Here is a 12,733-nt window from a genome sequence, read left to right as displayed (position 1 = left end):
ACTGCTGTTCGAAGGAGATATTCAGCTAGCCTTTTTTACTGGCCAAACGAGTTGAACAGGTATTGTGGATATTTAGGTAAAGTATATTGCACAATACCTCTCCACCATTTACAAGGGCTGTGCTTTACGTGCACTAGATGATACACGCAAACTGTGCACGCATCTTGCTGATCATCTGGTTCCAGTTGAAGAACCTGTGTTTAAATCCAGCTCAATCCGTTTATGTTATTTCTAGATTCAGTTGCCTTTGTCATTCTGTTGCTATGATGCTGATGCGCTTCCATATCCACTGGGTTTTCAGGATGAATGAAATAGGCTGAAACCAATGGAGCTGCCTCTTGCTCTAGATGAATAGAGTTTCAATGGGTAAGAATCAATTCTTTTTCCTCTAGTAGAATGGCACCATATTGCTAGCATTGAAGAGTTAGAAGGGTTTGTTTAAGTTCTCTAAAACCTTTGTCTAGAAACGGATATGGTTCTATCCCTGAATGTTGAGAGGGCACGATAAAGCAAACTGAGAAGTAAAATTCCCAGATTCTACAGGGCAGCTGAATGTGCCAATCCCACAGGGCCGGCTTTAGTGCTGTTGGTGCCTGGTGCCACCGTCTTTTTTTGGCTCCCTCCAATGACCTTCTTCTCCATGGATACCATCAGTACCAGCCTCCGACAGTGCCCCTAACCTCTCCATAGACGCTTTCTCACATGTATTTCATTCCTTCATACTAATGTAGGGTCTCATCACACACACATTATACAGAGATAATGAGTTTATACAAGTGTGTAAATCAATCTATAGGAAATGTTACATAAAACAGAATTACAAGGCATAGAAGTCACGTGTCATCCGTAGTAGGAGGCAGTATATTTTACGGGTGTTTTTTTCTGGAGAAGCACAAACTCAAGATTTAAAACTTAACACAGAGAATGGAGTTAACCAACTTTACTAATACGAATGTTTATACCCAAAATAAACTTTTTAGCAACACCGGGATAACGGAAGATGTTCTAACCTATACTACGCAGTTTGCTGGTAGCTCTTTGATGACAGTTCATAGGCTACTGTGCTATATCAGTATTGTTAACTTATGAATTGCAAGTAACAAAAGGATCTCTGTGACAAAAACAGTAACCAACCGAGCTATCCACATAAAATACTGATTTGTGAGCGTAAGCTACACGTTCTTTGCAGCAGGCATATTAACGCTCTGAGCTACTTTATGATGAGTCAAAAGTGCCAATTAACAAACTCGATCTCTCTCTAGAACGACCATTAATCACCAGAGTTATCTTGACATTTTATTGTTGTCAGAAAACAACTGTGCAGCAGGTGCTTTTGAACCAGTAAGTTATCTCTAACCACAGCACCAAACAAGCTCAGTGCCAGGTGCAGCTGCACATATCGCACCGCCCAAAAGCCAGCCCTGCAATCCCATGACAGCATGAATATGAGTAGTGGTCGTGAAGTGCCCATAAATGTGCCCTTGGACAGCAGTGGGCCTGCTGTTTCCTCTGTATAACCATGTATGAGTGAATGCAAGTTGTTAGCCATACCTAGACATACTTTACAGATTTACCCTGCAACTGTGACCTCGATGAGCTGTCCTCACATGATTGCATCATTTGCTGTGCCTCTAAATGCCTTTATCTGCCTATAGCCGTGTGGTTGCCTGTCATTGTGCCATCATACTTATACACAGTTTTGAAAGTGGTTGTCGTTTTAGAGAGGTTTCCTAGTGGAGGGAACTGTTCATCATGCAGTAAGCACCCTCTGCTGTTTGGGGGGAGGGAGGTGTGTGTGTGTGTGTGTGTGTGTGTATGTGTGTGCAGTTCAGTCAGACTAAGAGATTATTGCCAATGTACTTTATTATTTGCTCCTTGCATTCATCAAAAGCAAACTCAAGGTGAATATAAGGTCAAACTAAAGACCACTAGTGAGGGACTATGATGGGAATCCTTCAGAAATAGCCACAATGGCTCCCATAACTTCTACCTTGATAGCAGTGTTAATTGTGTGATACAGTGCATTGAGTTAGCTTTCCACTGAAATACTGATGGGCACCCATGAAAAGGATCAAAGCAAGTATTAGTTGGAGAGTGTTGACAACATGGAGAAATAAGTCACCTTTATTCCATCCAGACCTTGGGGACCAGGAAGGCCTCTGAGTCCATTTTCTCCCTGAAAATAAAAAGTTACGGTGAAATTAGCATCAATTTACTGTAGGTTAATTAGTATTAGGCGTATTAACTTTGCGTATTTAAAAACAAGCTTCCTGCATTACAATATTATATTTGCAGTAGCTGCACGTGCCTCTGAGTTGCATTATTTAATCACACTTCAGGAAAGGAAGGGCAGTCTTGCACTTAAAGATTTACATTTTATTCAGTATGATAAATTCATTGCATCTTCTCAATTTACGACTCCTCCAGACTAGCTACATCTTGCTGCAGCCAATTTCTGTTCTGGAACTATTCAACCTTTGTGCTTGAATGAAGTTTATAGGGCGTGTATAAACTATAAATATACTTTTTTTAATTAAGTTCGAAAAGTTGACAGCTATGGTAGCACACAGCGCATTGCACATCTTTTCACAGCAGCAAATACAGGCAGCTTTACTGACAAACATAAAAAAGTCAGAAAATGTATATAAAATGTAACTGAGAGAAGAAATGCCTGAATAACTATGAGGTCATGGTCTAACTTAAAGGGAAAAGTCATTGGGTCCTTGGTTAAGACACAGGGCATGTGACACTCCTCATGTGGAACCAAGTGCCTATTTGGAGATGTGTAGGGTGAACGAGTGGTATTGGTATCATGCCGAGACAAGTTGCCTTTACATTGGGCGTGGCTGCAGGTTTTCTTGCCACAGTGAAAGTCTTAGCCAAATGTCCACATTCCACTACGTCTGTGAGGACAGCTTTATCCACATCCTCTTCACTGACAGATTGAAACAGAGTGGAGTAATGACCATAATTCCTATGACAAGGATGAGCAAGTCTTAGTAGTACTAGTGTTTGTTGCTTGTACACGAGAACCCTGAACAGGCACCACAATATGAAATGATGAAATGTGTAGACCGCAATCTGATTTATATAGCCTTATTGCCTACTGTAGCAGGCTATACAGACCATTAAAGTCCCTCTTTCACTGGGGCCTTCATCGGGGGAAGGGGACTTTATTGCCAGTATAGCCCACCTAAGGAGGACTATAAGACTATTAGAACATTCCAACACTAGAGGGCAGAATGTTATAACAAATAAAACAAAAGCCTCAAGAAGAATACCCTCGGCTCCGTGAGGCCTTTGTTCACAGCAACATCTGTGAAGGACAACATTGGATGTCAGAACTCTGGGCTTCTACCGGCCAATTAGAAGCCTGGAGCACTCCATTGCTTTCAATAGAGCTCACAACATTTCAATGTTCTACTATTATTTAACCACTTGGCTGCTAAGGGTGGTCGATGAGCTTCATTGACTTTCCATTGAAATCAATGGAAAGTCCATGACGAGTTACCCTTGTCATTAGCGCTGAAGGGGTTAAATGATTATCACAAGGTTTTCCATCATGATAAATGCAGGGCTACATTATTAGACACCACTGCTTGTGTACCCAATGCATATTTAAAGGAGTTAAATAGATTCACACCAATGAGAGAACAATAACCAGCACAGGTATTTACACCTGACAGATGAAAGACAAGATGTCCATTGATTCAGTTGGTCTTGACATATCTCTCACCTTCTTCCCATCAGATCCATCTTTTCCAGCAGGTCCTTGGTGACCTTTATCGCCCTTGAAGCCTGGCATACCAGGAAGGCCGGGTGGTCCGGGTGGGCAGTCTGTGCACATGTCCTGAAACGGAAGGGTACAGGAGGGTTGATGAATACAAGATATTTAGGTACTTTTCACTGTGTTCATTTTCTACGAAATTGACAGCCTGGGTCAGAAGGAAAAAGTGCATGCGCAGTAGTACATTTGCAAAAAAAATTCTTCTTTTTTCTCCACCTGAGGTTTTTTTGGGCAAATCGTGTTTTCACATCTTCACTAATTGTTCTACTATTCCCAGTCTCGATACAGATAAACTATTCTGTGCTTTTGACATGAGAATGTCTGCACTGCAATGTACAGTGGGACCGTGCATTGGAAAAACCAATGCAAGCACATTTACTCATGCATATTCTAACATCATCATTCTGTAAGATGTATAGTTACACCCCATTTATGATGATATTTTATATTTTGTGAATATACAGCATCAACTTACTATGTACAACAAGCCACCTGTGCAATTCAATGTAGGTTCTCAATGCCTGTGCTAACCAGGCCCTGTGTACATGGTTATTGCTGAATATGAATGAACGAATGAATGAACAAATGAATGAATGAATGATTTGTAGAGCACACGGCTGTCTAACATTTATTCAAGTGCTACATATGCTGTCAAGAAGGAGGAAACAAGGCAAATTACCATGACTAGAACAAGCAGGTTTTTACTTGTTTTTTTATAGATCTGTTTATGGGATACATATGAATTTTAAGGGGAAGGCGGTTCCAGAGCCCAGGAGTCCTAAAGGAGAAAGACCGGCCCACGAGATGAGTCCATCGTACAGTCAGGACTACTAGTAATGACTGACTAGTGGATATGAGATATCTTGTATATGCTCAAATTCTATCCCCCAAATAAAGTGGGATTCTGTTGCGGACTGCTCCGAAGTTAATAGGAAGTCATTTACAATGAATCTGTAGTCACCCTGAAAGCCAGAGTGAGTATTTCAGGTATTTTAAGACATAGTCTTGTCTGGGAATACCTAATAAGAGCCTAATAGCAGCATTCTGCATCGGGGGCAAACAGCTAGAGTGATAGTCAGGAAGACCCAAGTATAAGATTTTAGTATCATTCAAATGCGCGGTGATTAAAGAATGAACAATGGTTTTCCTTGTGACGTCACGAACTAACCTCAGAAGTTTTTTACGGTTTTTCAAAACGGCAAAACAAACCCTTGTAACTGCCATCACCTTTGAAGCGGAACACAGCTGCTTATTAAATTTGACTCAGGTTCCTGACCTGCTACACCGGAGTGGGAGGCGGGCCAACTTGCGATGGCCACCATACACTAGACCGGATTGAGGGGGAGCAGTTCTGCTTTAGCTGAGTTAAGGTTTAAGTAACTGCTCTTCATCCAATTTGCCACTCTCACAAGGCAACATCCCCTTCTAATAAATATTTGTAGGGCCTCTAAAATAGGTCCTCTGCCTGCCTCATGCAAAGATGCTACTGTGGTCCCTATCTTTAAGAAAGGGGATAGGGAGGACCCGCTCTGCTATTGGCCAATATCCCTAATCGATGCCACAGCAAAAGTCTTGGGTTACCAGAGTGGGCTTCTGCAAATAATGTCCTCTCCAAAACACAGTATGGCCTTTGACGGGGAATGGGCACAGTGGTCAGTGCAGGAATCTGTCATTGATTGTCAGTAAATACAATAAGTTCATGAAGTGCTCTTTATATCTGGCCTTCATGGACTTATCCAGCACATTCAATACCATCAATTGTGACAGATTGAGGAGCATGATGAAAGATATGGGGGTGGAGGAACCCCTTTTTGTTCTGCTGGGCAGGCTTCACTTTAACATTATGGTCAAAATACGTTATGGTAGTGACGGTGAGAGAACAAACTCAATGGTCTCAATAGAGTGCTCTGTTCGTGCTGTATTTTAGCCCCCTTCATATTTCTTGTTTACACAAATGGCCTAGAAGCCCACCTTCTACAAAAGGCTTTAGACTGCCCAACGATCGCCAAAACCTTGTCACAGCATTACTTTATGCAAATAACACTGTCATTCTTGCAAGGACGGCTATGAGCCTCGAAAGATCCCTAGGGGCCTTTGTAGACTTTATGTCATCTTTGGATTTAAAGGTGAATCACAAAAAGTCTTTCGCTATAGTGTGTGACCCTAAGTCACACACTATTTTGCTGTCCAGGGTAATCGGACTGAGAAAGTCCACAATTTCTCTCACCCAGGGATTCTATTTAATATCCGGTTATCATGGGACTCCCTACTGACCCTAAGGGAACAGCAAATGACTAGAGCCATAAGGCACTGTTTCACTTTTCAGCAAAACTGAGCCATAAGCCTGTCAAAGAAATTACCACACTCTATGTAGCTAAACACTTCTCAATTGCTACCTATGGGGCTGGAGTGTGGGATGTTATATGAAATGTGGCAAGCTCCAATTAATGGAGAAAAATTTATCAGAAAGGTCTTGATGGTCTCCAAGAGTGCATTGACCTCTTTCTGTCATTCTGAACTGGGTCTGGGTTGTAAAGAGGATCACATTGGTCTTCCTCCCTTGCTGTTATGGGTAAAACTCTTCTGTACACCGGAGTAAGAATATTCCAGATCCATTATTATAGACTGTCTATCTATGGCCAAGGCTTAGAGGACTCCTTGGTCTGGTTACCAGAAATGTGCATTTAGCGAATTGGAGCTATTAGACTTTTTTTAAAAGATCCTTCTAAAATGCCATCTCAAGCAAAGTTCTTAATTAAGTCCATGGTTTACACAAGCATATTACACAAGAGTAAGTATTACACACCACAAACAGCCAAAGAATCAGCAAAGCTCTCCGAGTATGGACAACGCTAGTTCCCTTGCAAAGCGGAATATATTTTATCTTAGTTTTCCTCTGGAGTCGCACAATAGATTTTACTTAACGAGATTTCGTTTGGGCACAGTGCACTTTCTTGTAACTTTCCCCAATCAAGGCGGCTGGTATAATAACCTCCCGACTTGTCCTTGCGACAACTCTGAAAAACAATCAACTTTGCACTTTGTCCTGCTTTGTGCATTGTATAGAAATATGATATATGCATTTTTGCTTCCGATACTGAGGCCTTACCGCCCGTGCTATTCTAGAGAAGGTTTCAGTTATTTACATTCACTTGACTCATCTGATATATGTGTCGCTGTTTGTAATTTGATTAAAGGTGTGCTCAAAATACAAAAGCGGAATGGCTAAATGAGTGCACTAAAATGTAGAATATGCAGTGAGAAATGACTGTGGGTACAGATTTTGCATGGGTTGCTATTTTGTTTCTAATAGCTACCTGCCTCCACCTTTTGTTTTTTCCATTTGATTTAGCGACGTATTAGTGATTTTGTATATTTTAATGTAATTATGAACTTTTTTTCTTGTTTATCTTACTGGATGAATTGTGACGTGTGCTTTTATGAGTTGCTTGACAAAGCGAATAAAGGGGCATATTACCAAGCAATAGCGATAATTATCGCTATTGCTTGGTTAGAGACAAAAATTTACCGCTGAGCTGCGGCGATTTTTATCGCAAATAAACCTTGGTATTACCAAGGTTTATCGAAAATGCGATAAAAATCGCCCGCAATGCATGAATATCGCTGAAAAGTCCGCGATATTCATGCATTACCGAGCTAATGCTCTTAGCCATGTTATCCACCTCCCATTGGATAACATGGCTAAGAACTGCTCAGGGCAGGTGTTAGCTTTTGAAAATATATTTGCGCTTAGCGCGAATATCTCCATTAGTTGGTAATAGGAGATAGCGATGTTAGCGACTGTTTCCAGTCGCTAACATCTTGGCACGCCCACTTTGCATGTCATTAGTGATAAATATCACTGACATGCAAAGTGGGGCCCAAGATGGTCGCTATCTCCTACTAGCTGTCGCTAACTGGTGTTAGCGACAGCTAGGTAATAGGGAGATAATTTTATCTCCGCTTTCTTGGCTTTTAAAGCCAAAAAAGCAGAGATAAACCCCCTTGATAATATGCCCCAAAGTTTTATGACTTGACTTGAATGTTCGAATCAGGTAAATCAGGGATCTCACCACCACACAAAGGCGTGGCTTCTTCCTGGCAAGCCCCTCTCTCCATTATATAAAAAGATTAGCGAATACATAAATAAGTAGCACAGCTGTAGCCAAATACCAAAAGAAAGCACCCACTCCACCAGGAAGCTAGACAAATTAAACTTAGCTCTGTCCTGAGCCAAACATGTAGGATCCAGACAACATTTTCATTTAAAAACACAGCATTTCTCAGATGGCATCTTCCTAGAAAATGTTTTAACCTATTAATGTGTAGCTCACACTTGATTGAAAAGTTCTATAGACACACAGGTTTGTGCTTAACTTTAACCAGTGGGCTTCAGAGGAGACCCATGAGGCATTAGGGGAGAGGAGCTGGCCTAACGGCTAGGGCGCTCGACCTCGGACTTGAGGATCTGGGTTCGAGTCTCGGTAACGACGCCAAAAACCTCCTGTGATTCTGGGCAAATCACTTAATCTCCCCGTGCCTAAAATGAATGCATGTCCTCATGTAACGTAACTGGTGCTATGTAAAGCGCTCTGATACCCGATTCAGTTCGGGTCTAGTTTGCGCTATATAAAACTCTGTAAAAAAAAAAAAAAATTGCGATAAACAACCCCACTGTGTAACCCAGCCAGGTTTTGCATATATTTGGAGATGCATTTCCCACACAGATGCTTCAGTCATAAGGGCTTTTGTAAGTGTAGGGAAAGCACTACAAACTAATAATTCTGCAACTGGAAGTGTGGGCTAAGCAAAAGGTGTAATATCAGGACAATTCCATTAGCATACTCTCACGCTCAACTTTAAGTGGTCATACTGCCCCAGGACCACGTTCATGCAAAACCCAATTTTAGAAGAAAAGGAGCGTGTAAAAGTCCATCCTTGATTTGTCTTTCTAAAAGTCAAAGAATCATACTGTTCATACCTTAATTATCATCATGAAACATTTATGTGAATTGTGGTGCACATTGACAGACTCAGAGAAAATAACAGTCTTCTGACTGAATCATGATCTTGAGCCCTGATGATGTCCGTAGGGACGAAGCGCGTCAGCTAGGCTGCGTTGACAGCTTTTGATGACAAGCATTGATTGAATAAAAACATTTGGATCCATTAAGAAACACAAGACTCCTAAGTGATTATTTTTGAATGGACTGATGATAATTAATGAATGAACAGTATTCTTCTTTGAATTTGGGACAAATAAAGGACGGATTTTTACACGCTCTTTTTCTTCTAAAATTAGTACTACACAGAACTTTTATGCAAAAGGAAAATTCATGCAAAAATAAAAAGTGAAATTTTACAAATGTGTGTCTGTATGTGGTGTTTTCAAAAACAGTCAGTGAAAAAAGCTGACAGCATTTGTGAAAAGGCACATAACTAATTCGAAAGTATAGCTGAATCAGACACAAAAAACTAGTAAAACTGAAATAGTTCTGTAGATCATGCCACAATGTTTATTTGTGTGAACTGGCAACACATTCCTTAACATCCCTGCACTCACAAAGGGCACCTTCCTACTCATCAAAATGCGGTTTTAGAGTCAGGGAAGGAATACATTGAAAACCAGCCTTTGTGTCTTTGAACTCAGCACTTTGTTCATAAACCGGAACCGTTGGGAGGTGTGTTTTCAGGACAAATATTGTCACCAAGCATTTGACTTGCCAACAACTCTTAGAAACTTGATTTATGACACACAAAAGGTCAAAGCACCAGCCGTATGTGCACCGACAATTGGTACACTGTCCCTTACACGGGCGTTGCTGAAAGAGAAGGTTTCTAGCTCACTCTTTTTTTGCTCCTAGCTAGGATGACGCTGACTCAGCACCACATTGCCGTTCTTTTTCTTAGTATAAATAAGTGCATTGTCTTACAACTACTGTTTTAAGGTGAGCTTAGAGCTCTTGAACTGTTCCGAGTTGAAAAGCTGCACTAGAACTAAAATCAAAGTCTAAACCAATCAGTTTAGCCCAGACCCACTTGTACTCCAAAAAAATGATTGTATGACAGAGTCAGGCATTGCTAAACATGCGTGCCCTCTACAACGCTGCATGAACAATAAATGCGTCTGAAAAACACATTTCTTTACCACGTATGCCTTTACCATGCATGCCTTTACCACGAAATGTATTAGTAAAGGTATTGGTAAAGTGATATGTATGTGTGTTAAAGATCACACCTCAGCCCCCAAGCCCTAAGCCCTAAAACAACCCCAACCCCTGAGCCCTAAAAACAACCTGACTCCCCAAGCCCTAAAAACAACACCTACCCCACAACCCCTAAAAACAACATTAGACCCCCTGAGCCTTGAAACATCCCCAAACTTCCCTGAGCCCTACAAATAACCCCGACCCACCCAAGCCCTAAAAACAACCCCAACACCCAACCCCTAAACACCCCAACCCCTAAAAATAACCCTGAAAACATTCCTAACCCCCGAGCCCTAAAAATACGCCCCTAAAAACTACACCCACAATCCAAAACTTGGCCGCATACCCACTTACCAGACAATGTCCCGGAGCTCCCTCTCCCGACCCTTCCTCTTCCTGTGTCCACCCATCTGGGCATCTAGACCACGCATTGCATTAACAACGCATATGCTCGGTTCAGCCATTGGTGCGGTTAAGGCAAGTGTGGTTCAGCTTGCGGGGAAACAGCATATGTGGCTCAGCCCGGGTTGTAAAGGCCGTTTTCCCAACAAAAATTCATCATAAGAACATCTATAGATCTACGTTAAAGCTTCTCGATATTCACAGAATGTACAGAACTCATGCCATATTTGTGGGGCTTTAATTGAATAATCGCTGCAGCACTGATATCGCCCCAGGAAGAAAACAGGGTGACACGATTTTTTCCCCATCGGTCGGTTTATGGGCACCTCTGTCACATGCGCAATTTCTACCAATAAACTACCAATGCCAGGCATGTGGCCTCATACACATGGACTTAGCTATGGTTAGTGAAAAAGGTGCAGTGGCACCGGGCCCAGGGACCACTCCGTACGCTGGTCATGGTGGCCTGGAATATGCATGAGCGGATCAGAGAGCCCATTTTCCTTGTTCGCATTAGGGCCAGTTGCATCCTTGCTGCACCAGTGCAGCTTAGAAGACTTGAGCCACTTTTCACCTGTGAAATGCACAATTAGAATCTTTCACCACATCTACAGTGGCCCATTATGAACCAATCAAGTTATCTTTACTAAATGTAACTGAATTGCATTTACCCAGATGTTTTGTGACCTATTCCTAGTGAATGGGTTGTTCAAAAGCAGTTTCAATGACACAATAAATGGCCTATATAATGTTTAAGATACACAGGTTCAACAACCGTGTGCCTTCCTATCACAACTTACCTTGACCAGATGGCTCAAGTCCGCTGGATTCAGAACCGAGGCCGGCCCCTAGAGACAGGAACACACACGTTACCATGAGTACAGCAAAGGAAGGCGGTGCATGCACTTTATTGTTTCAAAAAGACTTGTGCATTCAACAACACATTTATGGCACCTATTGCACCATCTTGGCTGCAGTTGAGGCTACACAGGTGGAGCTCAAGAAGTCACCAGAGATGGTCACCCAGTGGAGAAAAAGAAACTATGAATGAGTGACGTGTACGGAACCACACAAAAATTCCCTCTTACCAAACAGAGTATAGTAGTGTGTGAGTAGTGCGGCCTGTGATATTAATAGAACATCCATTAGGTCTGAACTTTGTAGAAATGTCCTCCGAATATGAGAGGGGGTTTGTTTTTTTAGAGCCACATAATATTGAAAAGTTACATTTTAACAGGTGCAGAAGTGGTTTCTCCAGTGGAAAAACTATGTTCATGGTGGAAAAATGAGTGCAAAAAAACCCTTAAAGTGTAATTTAGCCAGGTTTGGGGCTCAGTGGACTAATGCGCAAAATGTAGGGACTAGCGGCCAGATTCATCAAGCCAAAATCGGCTGGCAAATGGCCAGATTCTGAGAATCAGGCCCTTTGCGAGCGCAATTTTTGCATTTGGGATTCATCATCTCAAATGCAAAAATCGCAAATCTAGAAATCGCTAAATTGCGAATAATTGCATTTAAGGAATCTCAATTTGAGCGGAACTACTTAGCCTTTCATCCTTATGAGGTCTATAACATGAGTATCATTGAGTTGGGTAACATTAAACATGTTATTCAGTGCCAAGATACCCTTGTGGGTGAATATGCGCTTTACAAATACACATGTTAAGTTTTGTTAATGAGGTGCCTTCAATCCGAGCTCTGAAGGACCACAGTCTGGACTTATTTGGCCACCGGTCTGCCCTCTCCTTGGGGCTGGAGTGCCTACTTTTACTGGCTCATATCACTGGGAAGTTGGCACACCCTAGGGGTGATGAGATCAGAGCTTGATGGCAATGAATTAACCCCAGTGGATACCTTGCCTGTCAGGCACCGAAGTCCCACCCACATCGGAGCTGAGGCTGGTGACTCTGCTCCAGGCACTCTTCTTTGTGAAAGGTGAAAGCGGCTAGACGTATACCATCAAATCATAGTGGGGAGGAGCATTTATCCAGCTTGTATATTGAGGCATAGCTCCACAGTGAACCATCAAGGCACAGGGAGTAAGTGGAAGATTAAATGGTGAGGTGGGCGAATTCCTGAGACTCCCACAACACTGCAGCTAATGTTTACTGTGAATCAACATCACAGTGAGCAAGTACCCACTTGCAAGTCTGACTCTCTCACTGTCTCGGTTTTCTGGACCCGTTACTGCCCTGCCTATTAAAAATTGTGACTAAATGCATTACACTGCTGTCTTTAAATCTTCGTTGCATCCATGGCAGGTAGAAAAAGGGAAGAAGGGCTTCTTTACATTGTGCTTTGCTGGTTCAATGGCCAACTTGGAGGACTGCAACCA

At 42.0% G+C, this 12,733-nt stretch overlaps 1 protein-coding gene across 1 annotated transcript in view; it reads right to left on the bottom strand.

Annotated features, from left to right (window-relative positions):
- COL22A1 (collagen type XXII alpha 1 chain) overlaps positions 1 to 12,733 on the bottom strand; it is a 1,057,215-nt gene that overhangs the window by 90,762 nt on the left and 953,720 nt on the right. Inside the window, exons 41-43 of the mRNA XM_078686128.1 lie at positions 11,199 to 11,246; positions 3,737 to 3,850; positions 2,123 to 2,176 (exon numbers count right to left, since the gene is read on the bottom strand). Of these exons, the coding sequence (XP_078542254.1) occupies positions 2,123 to 2,176; positions 3,737 to 3,850; positions 11,199 to 11,246 (216 nt within the window). The remainder of the gene's footprint in view (positions 1 to 2,122; positions 2,177 to 3,736; positions 3,851 to 11,198; positions 11,247 to 12,733) is intronic.

This window comes from Lissotriton helveticus, chromosome 4_1, assembly GCF_964261635.1.
Source record: "Lissotriton helveticus chromosome 4_1, aLisHel1.1, whole genome shotgun sequence".
NCBI classification, from domain to species: domain Eukaryota; kingdom Metazoa; phylum Chordata; class Amphibia; order Caudata; family Salamandridae; genus Lissotriton; species Lissotriton helveticus.
The sequence above is the reverse complement of the archived record's forward strand: the minus strand, read 5'-3'. Positions and strand labels throughout refer to the sequence as shown.